The sequence below is a fragment of the Pleurodeles waltl genome, chromosome 1_2 (genome assembly GCF_031143425.1).
Source record: "Pleurodeles waltl isolate 20211129_DDA chromosome 1_2, aPleWal1.hap1.20221129, whole genome shotgun sequence".
Taxonomy (NCBI): domain Eukaryota; kingdom Metazoa; phylum Chordata; class Amphibia; order Caudata; family Salamandridae; genus Pleurodeles; species Pleurodeles waltl.
The window spans coordinates 1,332,761,503-1,332,778,188 of record NC_090437.1 but is presented as its reverse complement, the minus strand read 5'-3'; the positions used below and the strand labels follow the sequence as shown (position 1 = coordinate 1,332,778,188).

Here is a 16,686-nt window from a genome sequence, read left to right as displayed (position 1 = left end):
GATGAGAGCTCCCAAGGGGTTGGGTAGCTCTACTCACTTTCAGCTGGAAGGGACACGTGTTAGTCTTGACAGCCTTAGGGTGATCATTCCATAAACTTTTTGCCTGTCTCCCTCTACTTTTCTGACACTGGTTTTGCTTGTTTTAGGACTCCATACACTTTACCTCTGCTGTCCAGTACTAAAGTGCATATGCTCTCTCTCCTAAACATGGTAACATTGGTTCCTACTCATGTTTATTTGCATATTTATTACCAATAAATATGTAATACATTTGCATATTTATTTTACCTATAAGTCCCTAGTAAAGTGTGCCCAGGGCCTGTAAATTAAATGCTCTTAGCCCTTTAAGTAGCACATACATAAGTAGCCCTTTAACCATGTCTCGGGCCTGCCATTGTAAAGCCTGTGTGTGCGGTTTCACTGTCACATCGACTTGGCGTTTAGAATTACTTGCCAAGCCTTAAACTCCCCTTTTTCTACATATGTCACCCCTAAGGTGGGCCTGGGGTAACCCATAGGGCAGGGAGCTATGTAGGTAAAAGGCAGGACATGTACTTATGTGTTTTGCACGTCCTGGTAGTGAAAAACTCTTAAGTTTCCATTACTGTGAGGCCTGCTCCTCTCACAGACTAACATTAGAACTGCCCTCATATTCCTTTAAGTGGTAGATTCTGATCTGGAAGGAGTAGCCCTGTCATATTTAGTATTGCCAGAATGGTAATAGAAAGCCATGCTTACTGGTGAAGTTGGATTTAATATTACTATTTCAGAAATGCCACTTTTAGAAAGTGGGAATTTCTCTGCACTAACTGCCATCTATGCCCTACAGCCTGCCTCCAATCCACGTGTGGTCTGTGCTGGTTGACAGCTCCCCTTGTACAATTCACCCATACAACCACAAGCCTAGGACACTGTCACATTTGCATTCATCTGCATACTGAATGGGTCTTCCTGGATAGGAAGTGTGCAGGGGCTCACACATCACAAAGGCTTGTGGCCTGCCCTCACACAAAGGACTGATAACCCCCCACAGGGATCTTGGCAGACAGGACTGGGCTGAAAGTGGAACTTGTGCACTTCAAAACCTCACTTTGAAGTTTGCCTCACTTCAAATGCATTTTGGTATATAAACTGGGTCTGTGATACCACCAAATCAGACACTTCAGAAACTGCATCTACACCCTGTCAAAGGAACTGCCTGGCTGCCCATCTGTACTGCTTTGCTGGTCTGTGACTCTACTGGAAGGACTCTGCCTTCCTCCTGAAGTTCTCTGCAAGGGCTTTGATTGCGCTTGCTTCCTGTTTCTGAAGTCTCAAGGCCAACAAAGACTTCATCTATGCAAGAAAATCGACGCAACGCCTGCAGAAACTGCACAAAGCCTGCATTACAGCTGGAAAATTGCTGCACCACGAACTGGAACGACGCAGCACCGACTTCAAGATGGAACATTTGCCACATTGCCTACCGGATCGATGCAGCACCTGCTCCTTCTAAAAGCATGTCAAGAATTTTCAACACATCGTCCCTGGGCGTCAAAATGTTCTTGCATCGCAGTGAGGAACCAAGACTGCGTGCCTGAAAAATGATGCAGACCCTTGCAGCGTGGAAAGAAACAGCGCATCGTCTGTGCCGTGCCAGAAAATCCGACTCAACCTTTTTTTTCCACAGATCTCCTCCTCTGCGGTCTCTGTGCGTTAGTTTTGTTGCATCCCAGGTACTGTGTGTAACAAAGAAACAACCATTGATTTCTAAGGATTGAGACTCTTAAACCTTTTAAAAGTTATATTTCAACTTGTGCTCATTGGATCTCATTTTTACCTTATTTTATACAGATAAATATCTATTTTTCTAAACCTGGGTGGTGTATTTTTTAGATGTTTTCACTGTTACTGTATGATTTATTGCACAAATACTTTACACATGTCCTTCTAAGTTAAGCCTGACTGCACAGTGGCAGGCTATCGGAGGGTGGGCACAGGGTAGTTTGGATTGTGTGGTGACTTACCCTGACTAGGATTATGGTCCCTCTTTGGACAAGGGTGTATACCTCTGGCAACTAGAGACCCCATTTCTAACACTATTGATATGTAAATGCATGATATACCACTTTTCCCTAGTGGCTCGTTGTGATTTTGGGCCAAAATGAGTTGAATTCGGGCACTGCCAAAAGTAAGTTTTTCTGTTGAGTGTGCGCTGAAGTTACAGGTATAGGAAGAATTGTGACCCCTGAAAGGCATACTCTGCAGGTAGTTGTTTGCATGACATAATGTAGTCACCCACCCTCATATCCCTGATCCGTGAGATTCCTATTGAGTCCCATGACTTAAATCCCTCAAGGGGTGACCCATGTGGGAGCCTCTTGTAGCTCTTGAGCTGCTGATCGTCCTTAATAAGTCAAACTGTGGCAGAAATCACTAAATTGTTGCACATTAGTCTGTGGGATCTGCTGGATCCAAAAATAGTCCTACCACACAGTATTCCCACATAAAAGCCCCGAAATGCATTGTGGAAACGCCAAGAGTTTTCCTTATTTCAATCATTCATAGGATGTGGGTAGTTGTGGTATACGTGTCTGGTTTTGGCAGACTCCCATGGTAACCTATGAACCCCAGACATTTTAAAAAACTATAAACAGAGAGGAGATATGCTCATTTCTTACTCAGAATACGCTTAAAATGCTTAAAATCACCCATATTCTTCTTACTGTCCGGAAAGATGGTGTGGAGTCGCTGCAGTATTTAACCCTAGAGTCAGCTGGCACTGATGGAATCCTACCTACCCTGGCCTTTTCCAAAAGACCCGGAGGGAATCTAGGATGATGTAACTTGCGTGAAGTCTAGAGTGGAAACACTCCCTTCCAACAGCATGTCTCTCATTCACACTAGTGCTTGTTGGAGAGGAGAGCTTGACTTGGGACCTTAGCACAGATTAAAAGGAAAGTAGCTGGAACAACGTAATGAGAGCACTCATGATGTGGTGATCATGAACATAAAATAGTTTCAAATAGCATTTTTTTAACACAGCCAGTGTTGAGGGCTCTCTAATTGCAGCACAAGAGCCAATCCAAGCTCTAAGTGATACGGCATGAGCTTCCGATTAACAGTGCCCGATTTGTTGAGCTGTGGACGGGGAGATACCATCAATAGCATCCAAGAGAAGGGATTAAGTCTGAGAATATGGAAATACGTTGAGGAGGCAACATTGATCTGAGTTCTCCTAGAAAGATATTCCTCCAGCATGACGCCTAGGATTACCCATTACTTATAGGTGAGGTAGCTGATCCAAGGTTTGAAGGTCAAAGGAAGTTATGCTACCTGTCAATAGTGTTTTCAACCAGAAAAATCTTCGACATTTCTAAAAGACAGAAAATAAGTTTGGCGGTGCAATAGGGATCCTGCTGATCAAAGAACAATTAACTGTGTATCATCTGTTTAGTAAATTGCAAGGCAGCCAAAAGATCTAATCAAGTGGGTCCATGGGAGTAAATACATGTCAAATAACATTGGGGCTTGCTTGACTCTACAAGCCACAGTAAGAGAAGGTGTTCTAATCAATGGTAGGACTAATGACAGACAATATGACGGCATATAAATGGGGTTAGGTTTCCATTTTGTAGAAGTGAGAACAATGCAGTAGGAGTTTTGACAGGTTATTCTGGGCTTTTATAGTGTGAGTGAACGGATAGCTCTTCTCTTAGGTAAGGAGGAAGAAGGCCAATCTTTTCACAAGAAAGCACAGCTCAGTCTCGGACTGAGGTTCATCTTCCAGGATGAAACAAAATGTGACCAATTTCATGGGGTAATAACCACTGTGCCTAAATGCCTCTTTTCCATGAACATCCCCGTATTAAATTTTGAACTAATACTGCTGTTTTTTTGTTTTTGTTTGTCTGTGCCTGGAGACTAACAAGGCTCCAGTGCACGTGTTACTCTTAACTGGCATATTTAACTTGTCTGTAAATTCTTACTGTAAGATACAAAGTATAGCCAGGGCCTGTAAGTTAAGTGTCACTAGTGAACTGTAGCACATATCATGCCACCTCTATAGTGACCATGCAAACATGAGTGCAGGCCTGCGACCAGTTTCATGGCAACTGGTCAGCCCTTTTGAACAGGCCTAAACCCTGATTTTACTGATTAATAAATTATCCTAATTGGGAATTACATGCCCATAAGGCAGGCTGCATGAATTTTAAAAGCAGAACGTGTAAAAGTTGAATGTTAAACATGTCCTTACGATGACCGCACCCTTTAGATCTATTTCTACTCTTGGAGGGTTAGCTGCTCCATAGGAAATCACTAGGACATTTAACTAAAGATAATAGTTGTCTCTGTTTGGAAAACAGATCAAAAGTTCATTCTTGGACTATTAAGACATTTATTACAAATCCAGTTCATTGATAAAGTCAGATTCATAATATTTCACAAAAGGTTACCATTATTCTGCCTAAAGCATCTAGAAGCCTATTTGCCTCAGCTTCCAGCTGCCACCCAGGAGCTGAATAGCTCCTTGGATAGGTGTGAATTGGCTCCCAGAGCTGAGTCAAAGGGCTTGGGTTTGGGAGGTGTCCTGTTCCTTCGACAGGATTGTCCATCTGGTCAGTGCCCCTGAACTTAATTTTCTTCAAAGGGGCCTTCTCTGTCACAGGAAGATGTAGCTCACACCTGGACCTGTCCCCACTATTGTTCTTCTAGCCACCCAGACAGATACCAATCCCTTAGGAGAGGAGCTGTCTCAGAACCGCTTTTGAGTTGCCTCAGGTGAAGGTTTGTTAATTTCCCTGGCCACACCTCTATGGAGGCACAGGAGCTCTGCACAGGGGAAGAAAGTTCCTGTCATCAGTGATTAAGGCAGAGTCGGTCACCGTGGGATTGTCTGTATTAGGGAAAATAGGTGCTGCATCAAACAAGGTTGAGTTACCTGTGAGAACTTTGACCCTGATGGTCAGGGAGGGGGGTGATGTCCCTCTCCCACACAAGGTAGTGGTAGGCACCGCTGAGCACCCTCTTCAGAACACTGCTGAACATGTGGCAGACAGATGAAGGAGCACACTGCTGTTGTGACCTGTGCAGAGAACTTTAAGAGCTGTACCTGCACTGACTTGTACACAGGGCAAAACAATGGACTCCAAGGGGCAGTTGCCCGGCTTCCTGTTAAGCTACAGGGACAAACTCTGCAAGAAGCCCACTTTCCTGAAGGAGCCCAGCTGACAAGTTTCAACTGATCCTGCTCATGGCTTTGGTGGAGTGAATCCTGCCCCCCACCCTCCCCTAAAAGTGCTGTTCCTGAGGTCCTCGGAGCCTCTGTTGGCGTCGGTGTACTGCTCATGCCTAACCCTGAAGCTTGGAAAGCTTTTCAAGTATTTTTGCCTGGAGAACAGAAGGTAAGTGCCAAGCTGATTTACCAATCATGCATCAATGGTGGATCTGACTTCGCCACAGCCCCACTATGTTCTTCTCCACAGCAGCAAATCCAATTCGGTAGACCCAACACAGAGCAGCCTCAGATCAACGTTGTCTTCTTCCTGGGCGTGAACTCTAGATTTTTCTCACCATCGAATGGTTCACCGAGACCTCGTAATTTGGTTCCCTGTCTTTAGGTCCAGCCTGCTGACCTCCCCTCTGAGGACTTTCTGAGTTGGAAGGTAACTGTTTGATTAGGACCAACTTGGGCCTTGTATCTGACTCTTCTTGCTCCATCAAGGATGAACATAAAGTTTGCCTTTGTCCTGGTCTAAGGCGACCATTTGCCAGTGGTTAGTGCTATTTTATTTAAAACTTTAAAAACCCATGTCTCCAGTTCTCCCTTTTTGGATTGCCATCTTTGTGTCATTTTATCCTGTAAAATATTCTCTATTTTTAAATTGAGCGTAAGCGTTCGATCTTGTGTATACTTCTAGTATAACTCTTATGGCTTAAAGCTGTTTCATTTGCTGGTTCCAGTGTCCTTTAAAAATTCTTGCTCAGTTCTGCCTTTTTCTCCCTTCTTTTTCTTTTTCTGAGCAGTGACCAACTACTGTATTATTCCCCTTTAGTTTCTTTATCTGCTGCTGTAACGGTTTATTTTTGTCATTTCTTTGGTGCTTCCCTTTCGCTATAGGTGTTTTAGGCTGGTAGCTGCCTGCGTTTTATTGCAGCATTGAGTTCCTCCTGTGTCGCTGCCATTTGTTTAGGCTTTATTCCAATGCTGTCCTAGTTTACCTCTGGCCCCTAAAACAAGCTTATTTTACAAAAGAAACACCTGGTCGTTGAGCTCACAAAAACCACAATATGCCCTTTCTGGTAGAATGTAGCTAAACCTAGAAGCTATGATATGAAACTTGCTTGGGCTTGCATTGCACCTGGAGTGTACCCTCCAGGGTGACTCTCTGCCAGTACTCAGGATATCGCACACAGGGCATTGCTTATCTCCTTTATTTGGGCCCTAAGTCTTCTCAGGCTGCTCTGTTATTGTTAACTTCATTAGGGCGTTGTTGAAATGCGAGGGCATACAAGACTTTTCATTCTGAAATTCAGTCTCTCAATTGAAAATATTTGTGTTTCTTTAAATTAGGGCTCCCCTCTCCTACAATGGAGTTTGTGAAACGTTCTCTTGACCTCCCCATGGCTCTCTGTAAAGTACCAGCTGACAATTTCCTCAGTTATGGTAGGCTCTTTAAGTAGCAGCTGTCCGTCTATATTTCTGTGCTTCTAGCACAATGTAATCACTGTCTGTAATCTGTAGGGAATTTACTGTCTGAGCCCCTCGCCTCAAAAATAGTTTTTGAATAAAACTGCTGATGCTGCATGTGCCATTCTAGCCACACTGTACAACGGAACAGGTGACTTTAACAGTTGTAGCTTCCAGGCCCAGTACGCTGTTGGCATTTATTGCTCTAATGTGTGAAGTACTCGATGCTTCAGGGTAGCTTGGTTAAATCTGTAATGATGTGTGGATGCCACATTCACAAATTTAACTTTGTAATCGGCTCACTTATGTCAACTGCTTTAATTTTCATTTTCAATTTACGTGACAAGAAACGTCCAGTTAGGTATTTACAATGCCAATTACCTGTAACTCGAGCAAATGCGAGACCCACTGCATTGCAAATGCTTGTTATAAATTAAAGTTTTTTTAAGTTGAGTTGTGTGTTTGAGTTTAACTGTCTTGGTACTTCTAAATGGCTTGCACCAGCAGTTCTTACTTAACCTGCGGTCCTGGGGAACTGCTGATGCTTGGAAAATTTAAAGATTAATGTCAGATTAATAAAATATATACAGTAAAAGAAGGAAAAATGAAAAATTTAAAATATTCTGTAAATGTGAAGGAATTTGAAATTGGAGGTGTAAAATTAAGCTGACATCCTCAGATTGTTTCATGAGAGCAGTGCAAATGCATCAAACATAATACAGTATAAAAAATGGGTGGTCTCAGTTGAATTTAAAAAAAAAGGCCCAACCTTCCCATTAAAATGATAATTTTTCATTTTTTTTGTGTTTGTGAATTAAATATTTAATAATTTGTGTATTTGATGAATGCTTATTTTTGTTTGTTTAGATGGTCAGATCATTTAAATTGCTTAAGCTGGAGTCGGTAGCTTCAAGTATCTACTCAATGCGTGAAGGTCCCTGAATTCCAATAATGATTCATTGAGAGTTCCCTGTTTACTTTAGTAATTGCATGGGGGTCCACTATAGTCAAAAGGTTAGGAACACTGATTTACACATTTTCAAACCTTTACTGGACCTAACTAGAATAGGGACATTATTTGTGGTGACCATCCACCCCAACTAATAATACACTTTCTCACGCTACTTGAAGCACTTGGACACCTGTTGCAAGTTAAAAGGCAGTAAATAAATAGATATGAGCAATCAGTTTTTCTTTAATTATGTGCCATTATTTGCCATCTGTAATGAATCATTGTAAAATTGGTATAATCTTGCAAGTCACACCTTCCTGTGTACCCTTTGGTCTCTGATCTTATTTAAAAAAAAAATAATGCCTGGGTGTAGCAGAGTGCAAAGCACTGAAACCCTAGCGTGCCTTTAATACTCAAATCATCTTTTGGGCATTCAAGTAGTTATGTTTCCAAAATGATTACTATTGTGGTGCATAGGCTAAAGTTGTGCCCAAGAGCTAAAGGGTGATTTAGCGTTTACAGGTTTTGGTGGAACACTTGCATTTACACTTGTATGTTGGTTTCAGGATTTACTACTTTCTAAATGCCATACCTATGATAACTGCAAATAATTGTTTACTAACCCAAATTGCACAGGTGTACTAAACCTACTACTTTGTTGTAGAGTAAGTCTTTCCTTCTCACTTAACAATGTTTGGAGATGGGAGGATTACAGAGGGAATCTTGGCTAACGAGTTGTCCACCAATACCCCCCCTGTCTTTAAGAATAAATGTGAAAAGTAGGGAACCTTCTAGGAACACTTATAGGAAGGGAGAAGAGTGTGAAAAATTATCATTTTATTTCTGCAGATTTCCAAAAAAGGCATGAATTGCATATCCATAGTTCAAATTTAGCTATTTATTCACTTAAAAAATCCTGCAAGATTAAGAATCACTATTTACTGCTCAGAAGAATCATTTACTATCAGCTTCACGACTAAACAAAACAATACTTTTCATATCTTGTGGAAAACACTTGGTGTAGTCTAGGAGACATGAGGCCATAGCAGAGTATCTGTGAGGCTGTCATTGCAGCACTTTACGTGTGGGACTATGTGGAGGGATATCAAGATTGGTCCGGTTTCCATGAGCACTGGTGCATCTGCTGTCTTTGAGTTGTTTTACTGGGATTAATCAGGTATGTTAACCCTCAGATTTTAGGTAGTTTTGAGTATTGTACAGACTGAGTGATTTTGTGTGAAACTGGGGACATGATTGTAACCTAAAGATAAATTTTCTTTTTCCTATTTATCATGTAGTTTTGTTATTAAATACGAAACTCTGTTCTGCTTGTCATTTTTATGGTAGGAGTTACTGATCTTGGAGGTGTGATCATAATGCAAAATAACAGTGTCTATTTCATGTAATTTGTTTTTTAAGTGTTGAACAGATCAAGGACCGGTGGCAGAAGCTGAAAATAAAGTACTGGAAGCTGAAGAAAATTCTGGAGACCAGTGAGGCCACAGCGCCAGGCCTCCTAGCTGACTTCCCATACTTTGATGAGCTGGAGCTCCTCCTAGGAGTGCAGTCGACTGTGATGCCCTGTAAGAGGGAGGCAGATAGCTCTGGCTTGGTTAGCCCAGTGGAGGTGGAGGATGATACTCTTGGTAGGTGGTTTCGTGCAGTACACTCAACAGACTAGTGGCAAAATGTTGTGAGTTTATTGTAAGACTGATCTTTGGGTTTGGATATTAATGTAGCCATTTTTTTGTTTTAAATCATTTTTTGCAGTTTGTTGGGACATTTAAGGAAATTGGACTGATGGAGTAGTTTACATGTGAAAATGTATCTGTGTGTGCTAGGGTGGGGTAGAGCAAAATAATTAATATCCTTGATTCCTAGCAACTTGGCCATATTATGTGATAGTGAGGTCTTGAGGGTGATGCTCTACATTTTCATTGACATTGGGAAAGCTCAGTGCATTCTGTCAGTCTTGTTTAAAAAGGACACTAAACCTAATGTACACAAATTAGGATGAGTGCATGTGGTGTGGTAAAAATTAGAACAACTGAAAGGGGTGTGTGCAAATTGTGTCAGGAAGCTGTGCTCGTAGAAGTTGAGCTCTTGGAGGGGTAAGAACCTGTGGATTTGGATGTCAAACCAAATAGCATACTGGAATTGTGTGTTGTATTGTGAAACCTCATTGCTATTATTCAGATGGATCACCAATCACTGACAAATATCTAAAGTGAGGGCGAAGGAAATCGTAGTTTTTACCACTCCGGACATGTCCTCTTAGTACCATCCAACAGGACACTACAATAACACCTGCATCCAGGTACTGGTTCAAGACAATGCCGGTTCAGATTGGCATCGGCATCCACAGTCTTCCAGAGGGCTTGCTCGCCCTCTTTAAGACTGTGGACGGCATAGCCTGTTCACAAGACTGAAGATGGAAAAGTGCGTAATTGCTGTGGAGGATGTCTACTATCTGTTATCCTGTGCCAAGGAAAGCAGTTGAGCCAAAAAGAGATTAGCACATTTAATTTTATTTATATAGCGCTTACTACCCCTTACAAGGCGAATTGCAAGTTACTCTGGAACCCAACTGGATTAGTAGAGGGAAATATGAGTTAATTTGAGCGGTAGACATGTGAGTCTGTTAGTTGGATTGAATAGAATGGAGGGATAGAAGAGGGAAGAATCTAGAGTTTTTAATTGGGAGTTCATAGTAGAAAGATAAGGTTTGTGATTAGTAAAAGGAGAGATGGAGTCTGTAGAAAGGGATTTGGCAAATCATAGTAGTAAAATGAGGTTTGGGATGAGTCAAAGGAGAGCTACATGAGGGAAGAATTTAGTAGAATTGTTTGGGAGATCATAGTGGTGAGCTCCGGTTTGGGGTTTGCACAGTTTTCTCATCAATACTTTTATTGCAAAGGTTACAATGATATCAATGATCCCTGAGAAGGTGTTGTCAATCATAGCATATGTAAAGCGTAGCACTATCACCCCTAAGGATATCTGGGTGTGGAGGGTGCTGTGTCTCCGTCTAAAAACCACATCTTGAGTATCCTTCTGAATTTTGCCAGGGAGGGAGATTTTCGGAGGTGGAGGGGCGCAGGCTGTGTAGGTTAAGAAGCGTCCGTCGCTGTGATGGATGCGGGGTGTGTATGAGGTTTAACGAGGCAGAATGTAATTGTCATGGTGGGGCCTTAAAACTCAGTCGATGGTTCATATAGGACGCCCCTAGGTTGTGGAGAACCTTGTATGTGCATGTGAGGATTTTGAATTGCCATCTCTTCTGGATGGGTGCCGGTGGAGGCTTCTGAGGTGTGGGGTGATGCTAGATTGCTTGGGGAGGTTGAGGATGAGCCTGGCTGCAGTGTTCTGTCGAGTCTGGAGTCTTAAGTAGCTGGAAGGACACTACTGTGTAGAGTGTTGCCATAGTCAAGAAGGCTCGTGACCAGGGTGTGCGTGATTGTCTCTCTGGTGTCGATAGGTATCCATTTGAAGATGTGGCGGAGCATACGAAGGATGTAGAAGCACTAGGAGGCAACTGAGTTTAAGTGTCGATTCTTAGATAGTTGGCAGTCGAGGATGATGCAGAGGTTTTGTGCATGGTGTGTTGGAGAGGTCGTTGGTTCTAGTTCTGCTGGTCACCAGCTTTGGTCCCATACGGAGGTGTTCTTCTCGAAGATCAGGACTTCAGTTTTGTCAGTGTTTAGTTTGAGGCAGCTGTTTTTCATTCATGTTTCTATGTTGCTCATGGCGTTGCGGAAGTTGGCTTTGACGCTGTGGGGATCTTGGCTTAGTGAGAGGATTAGTTGAGTGTCGTAAGTGTAGGAGACTCTATTGAGTCCATAGGACCTAGTGATGTTTGTGAGGGGGGCTATGTAGATATTGAACAGGGTTGGGATGCGGGAGGATGCTTGGTGTATGCCACAGATGTTCTGGGGTGTAGAAGTGAAGGGAGGAAGGCAGATGCTCTGCGTGCAGCCTGAGAGGAAAGAGGCGACCCACTTAAGGGCGTTTTGTTGAATGCCTATGTTGGGGAGTCTGTTGAGAGGTTGGTGGGTGACGGTATTGAACGCTGCACAGTGGTCCAGAAGGATCAGAGCTGTCGAGACTCCTTGGTTGAGGAGGGTCCTGATGTCATCTGTGGGGGCGATCAGTGCAGTCTCCATGCTGTGGTTGTCCCAGAATCCTGCTTGTGAGGTGTCGCGAAGGTGGTTTAGTTCGAAGTAGTCAGTGAGCTGTTTGATGGCTTTCTCGAGCACCTTGGCCGGTAAGGGGAGCAGGGAGTATTGTTTGTAGTTTTTGAGCCGACTGGGATTGGTGGAGGATTTCTTTAGGAGGGGTCTGCCTTCTGCATGCTTCCATTCGTCCGGGAAGTTTACAGTGGAGATGGAAGTGTTGAGGATGCGGGTTAGCTCCGTGCCAATAGTGTTTGCTCTGTGGTTGAAAATCTGGTGGAGTCAGGGGTCAGTGGATGCCCCGAAGAGGATGGATGACGTGATGGCTCAGTGGCTTGTGTGGTAATCAGGAACCAGGAGGTTATCGTGCGATTGGTTTTCGCTGAGATGTTGTCTAGGCTGAAGGTGGAGGGTTGGGGGTCAAAATTGTTGTATATAGTAGTGATCTTGCTGTGGAAGTAGTCTGAGAGGGTGTGGCAGAGTTCCTGAAATGTAGATGGTGGTCTCTGTGGCTATCAGGTTAGAGAATTCCTTGATTTTTCTGATGAATTCTTACATGTGGTTGGCTGTGGCGTTGATGCAGCAGTGATTGCTGCTCTTTTTGCTGCCTTGATGTGATGTGATGTAATTGTTGAGGGCTGCCTCGTTAAGCAGCTCTTGGAGGGGTCCTTGGTCTTGTGCCATTGATTCTCAATTTGGTGGCAGTCGTGTTTGGAGTTTCTGAGCTCTGGAGTGTACCATCTTGCTGGCTTGGGGGCGGTGTTGGTTTTAGCTGGTGTCAGCAGGGCGACTGTCAGCGGTGATCCAGGTTGTGTGGGAGGTGGGAGGGGAGATGGAAGCGAGGTTAGTGACTGCTGGAGTGCTTCATGGTGGTGTGCTGGGAATCGGAGATGGTAAAGTGAATGATGACGTGGTTGGTCCACGTGAGTTCAGTTACATGGATGAAATTGATTCCGTCGCGAGAAGTGAAGATGTCGTCCAGTGTGTGCCCGGCTTTGTGCATGGGTTTGGTGACCAGTTGGGTGAGGCCAATATTGTTCAAGTTCTCTATGATGGAAGTGGAGTTGGGGTTGTTTAGGTGGAAATTGAGATCGCCGAGTAGAACGTAGTGGAAGGAGTTGATTGGGAGAGGGGAGATGAGGTTGGCGATGACGTCGCAGAAGGCTGGGTCAGTATGCAAGGGTGCCTTGCATCGTGGTATTGGCATCAGACTGCAGTCGGAAGCGCAGGTGCTCCATGAGGTGTGTTGGGTCGTCGGTGTTGTTGATGGTGCATTTGATAGTTGCCCTGAAGATGATGGCGATGCCCATGCCATGTTTGTTGGTGCGGTCTTGGTGTATCATTTTGTAGCCGTTGGGGGCTTGAGGAGTGTGTCAGCCTTATTTTGGTGATGAAGGCGATGTCCGGGTTGTGGGTGTTGATGGTGTCCCAAATTTCCATGGCGTGTTTGCATAAGGAGCGGGTGTTTGTCAGGATGCACTGGAGTGGTGCTTGGTTGTTCGTAATCGTCTGTGTGGGTGCAGTGTGGGCGTTTATGTGCACAGGTGGGCCCACGTTGCAGGAGAAACTGCAGTGTAAGCAGGTATAAGCTCCTTTGGTTGGGCTTGGGGAGGCCGTGAAGCAGCTGTTGATGGGATGTCAGACGTTCAATGATGTAATATGTGGCATAGTTAGCATTGCATGGTGAAGGGCACGAGTTATAGGCAATTGAGTTAACCATAACTATAACTGCGGAATTTCTATGGTTTTGTGCGAGTACATTCAGAACCTAACTATAACATCCCAGTAACCTATGGATTTTTCAGTTCATTTTTTTTAGCACGCACATTAATATAGCCAGGGCCGGCGGCCAACCCTCCTGCATTCACCCAACCCAGAGGCTCTGCGCAGCATGGGGTTGGATGCAGTGTTTTTTCCCCAACTTTTCTCTGGATCCGTGGATCCTGCCACGGATTTACACCGGGGATCACGCTGAGCCCTGCGGATGGGTCTGCGGGTCTCGGCAAACAAAAAAAAAATACATTTGTGGGCATTTACTGCCCATTACTTACTCTTTAGCCACATCTTATTTATTGCCACGGGTTAGGGAACCTCTACCCTAAACCCCTTCATAAGCATTGCACTCCACACTTGAGCTCTGTAACCCTTTACAGATACAAGAAAATGGCGGCCGCAACATTCCCTGCCAGATTACAGCCAGCCTGTCAGATTCTTGCTTTGCGCGTGGATCTGCAGATCACCCCACAGTGGATCCGTGAAGGGTCTGTGTACACAGATATCTATATTTTTTACCCTCTAATATCTCTAAAATTACTTAACAGATTTACACCAAATCAAAAAAAAGGACACTTTCTCGACCAACCGCTAGCTTTCTGCCTGATTTGGTGTAATTCCGTCCAGTGGTTCGTGCTGCAGTCGTGTTCAAAATCCCTATAGGAAAATGCATGGGGAAAACACGTTTTGGGACCCTCACCCCATCCCCATTTTTTTCTCGGCCCCAGTTTGACAGATCACCCTCAAACTTTAAATACAGCACCTGAACAGACTGTATTTGTTTTGAAAATTTTATGAAGATTCGTCAAGCATCGCCAGAGTTATCAGCAAAACAAAAAACGCTCTCCTTATGGAAACTAGCTCCTAACTATACCTACTGAACTTTGCAAATGTATGTATGTTCATGTTTTTTAATGGAACCACTGTCAGTAGTGCATTCTGAGATTACAGCGTTCATTAAGCACGCTCACCCTAGTAATAAAGGCTTTGCATTAATAAACCATAAATACAAGTTCAAACAGAATTAGGATACGGACACAAATAATTACCTCAACTGCAGACAGTTGCCTTTCCCTATAAACTTGCAACCAAAGGGCTTATGCCGCAGGGGGTTGGGCCTACTTGTCCTAAGTAGTAATTAAACATGAAAACGTGTTGTCTTTGACCCCAAACAATATGTCCTGGGCATCGGGCTATAGGAATTCCACAAACCTGTGTGTGTGTATATAATATATATATTTCTCCGTAAATAATATATACATTTGTTAAGCATGCCTAAATAGTATCTATATATATTTGTGTATTTGTGGACACGCTGCTGAAGCTGCAGGGGCGCGACAAAGGCCCCTTTAAAAAAAATTGCGCGCCCGCTTCCCTCGCGGGACGCGCTGCTGGAGCTGCAGGGGCGGGACAAAGGCCCCTTTAAAAACATTTGCGCGCCTGCTTTGCGGGACGTGCCCGGGAAAAGCCTGGGCCAAGGGCGGGCCCGTCCTGCGCCCGGAGGAGGCTGGGCTGGGCCAAATTTGCTTTTCAGTATTTGGGGTTGGCGACCAGCGGTTGAACCCACAGCAGACCTGAGGATTACAAACTGCTGCAGGTGAGCTGCATTATTTCAGTCTTCTCAGTAAGGCCCCAGTGGGGTGGAAATAGGGTGGGAACAGAGGAGGCAAGTGCGTATAGTAAGAGGCTGACCAAGGAGCCTAAAACACGTCTGCTGGTCAAAGGAAAACTAGAAGAGATAAGATGGGCAGACGGAAGGGGGGGCCCCCTTGGAAAAGGCAGGCAATAACAAGACCTTAGATGGATTTCTTCAAAAAGCGGTTGGAGCCTTAGAAAAGGAAATTGAAATGGTTGAGCGCCGTCTAACTGCCCCTCCATTGATGGCAGCTAATCGCCTATCCTTATCCCCACCACAAATTTTAATACAACCCCTTCACTCACACGATTTACAGCCCGCTCCGGCTATCCCACCTTCAACCACTCAGGAGCCTATTGTGGTGATTCAGGATGATGCCATTCAGCTACCAGAACTGGCGCAGCCGATCTTAGGCAGGTCCACACCCAATCCAGAATGCAATACAAAAGGTAAAAGAAAACGAGGTGAGGTAAATCTAAGGAACAAACGGGCCTGTATTTTGAGCTCCCCCAATCGTGGCGCAGCAACTTGGAATAAGGACCATATACCCGCTCAAGCATGTATTGATGATCGTTCAGCAATTGATTATATAATAGAACATATAAAAGAAGAGCTTTCTGAGAGGCTACACCCTATAGTAACTCGCCTACAAGCCATTGAGGAGAAACTGGGATGCCTTATCAAGTCCCAGCAGATGGTTACTCCCCCCCCCCCTTGGTTACTCCCCCCCCCCCCCCCCCCCCCCTCTTAGCGGACTCGCAACTTCCCTGCCAAACTCTTCCTCCGAGCCCACCGGGTAACAGCGCCAGTAGTCTCCTTTTACCACTGGGTATGGATCATAGGCTTTCAATGAATTGCCCTGATCCTCTGTATCAACCAGAGAGGGTTTCAACTGGCAGGTTGGCCACTGCTTCAAAGGACAAGTGTTCTAAGGTATCCGCTTCCTTTTCGAGGGGGAATGGAGGAACAGTTTCTTCCAACGATATGAGAAAGAAAACCTATAAAGCTACTCCTGATCAGAATTACCTACAAACAGACCTGGTGCATATGGATGGAGGAATTAAGTTGAGAACTTTACACCTTCTGCCGGAATCCTGCCCATACGTTCGTGTTATTACGAGTGTTCCTAAACTTAAATCCAATACCTCTGAATCATTTATTGAACTGAAAAACAAGGTTATACACTGGTTACATATCAACGCCAGATTTGCATTTCATATGGTACCCTCAATATTAATGGTGAGGAGGGTGGGTCCACTTAAGAAGCCTGGCACGGGGGTTGTATTGTTATCAGTTTTGATTCACCCGCCCTTGTCCAGCAGCTCTCTTCAAATGTGTGTAAATCTATTCCTCTAGGAGGAGAAGTATCTCTGTGCAGACTCCAAGCTTTTTATCCTCAACTAGTTATACCAGCTATTAAGGGGGCGTCAATGCCACTCGGAGGCTCTACTAGCTCTCAGACGCAGCTTGCCCCCCAGTTAGG

At 44.3% G+C, this 16,686-nt stretch overlaps 1 protein-coding gene across 2 annotated transcripts in view; it reads left to right on the top strand.

The window, feature by feature from the left end:
• LOC138296300 (uncharacterized) overlaps positions 1-16,686 on the top strand; it is a 161,278-nt gene that overhangs the window by 29,816 nt on the left and 114,776 nt on the right. For both annotated transcript variants that reach the window (XM_069235319.1, XM_069235313.1), the window contains exon 2: positions 9,042-9,268. In XM_069235319.1, the coding sequence (XP_069091420.1) occupies positions 9,042-9,268 (227 nt within the window). The remainder of the gene's footprint in view (positions 1-9,041; positions 9,269-16,686) is intronic.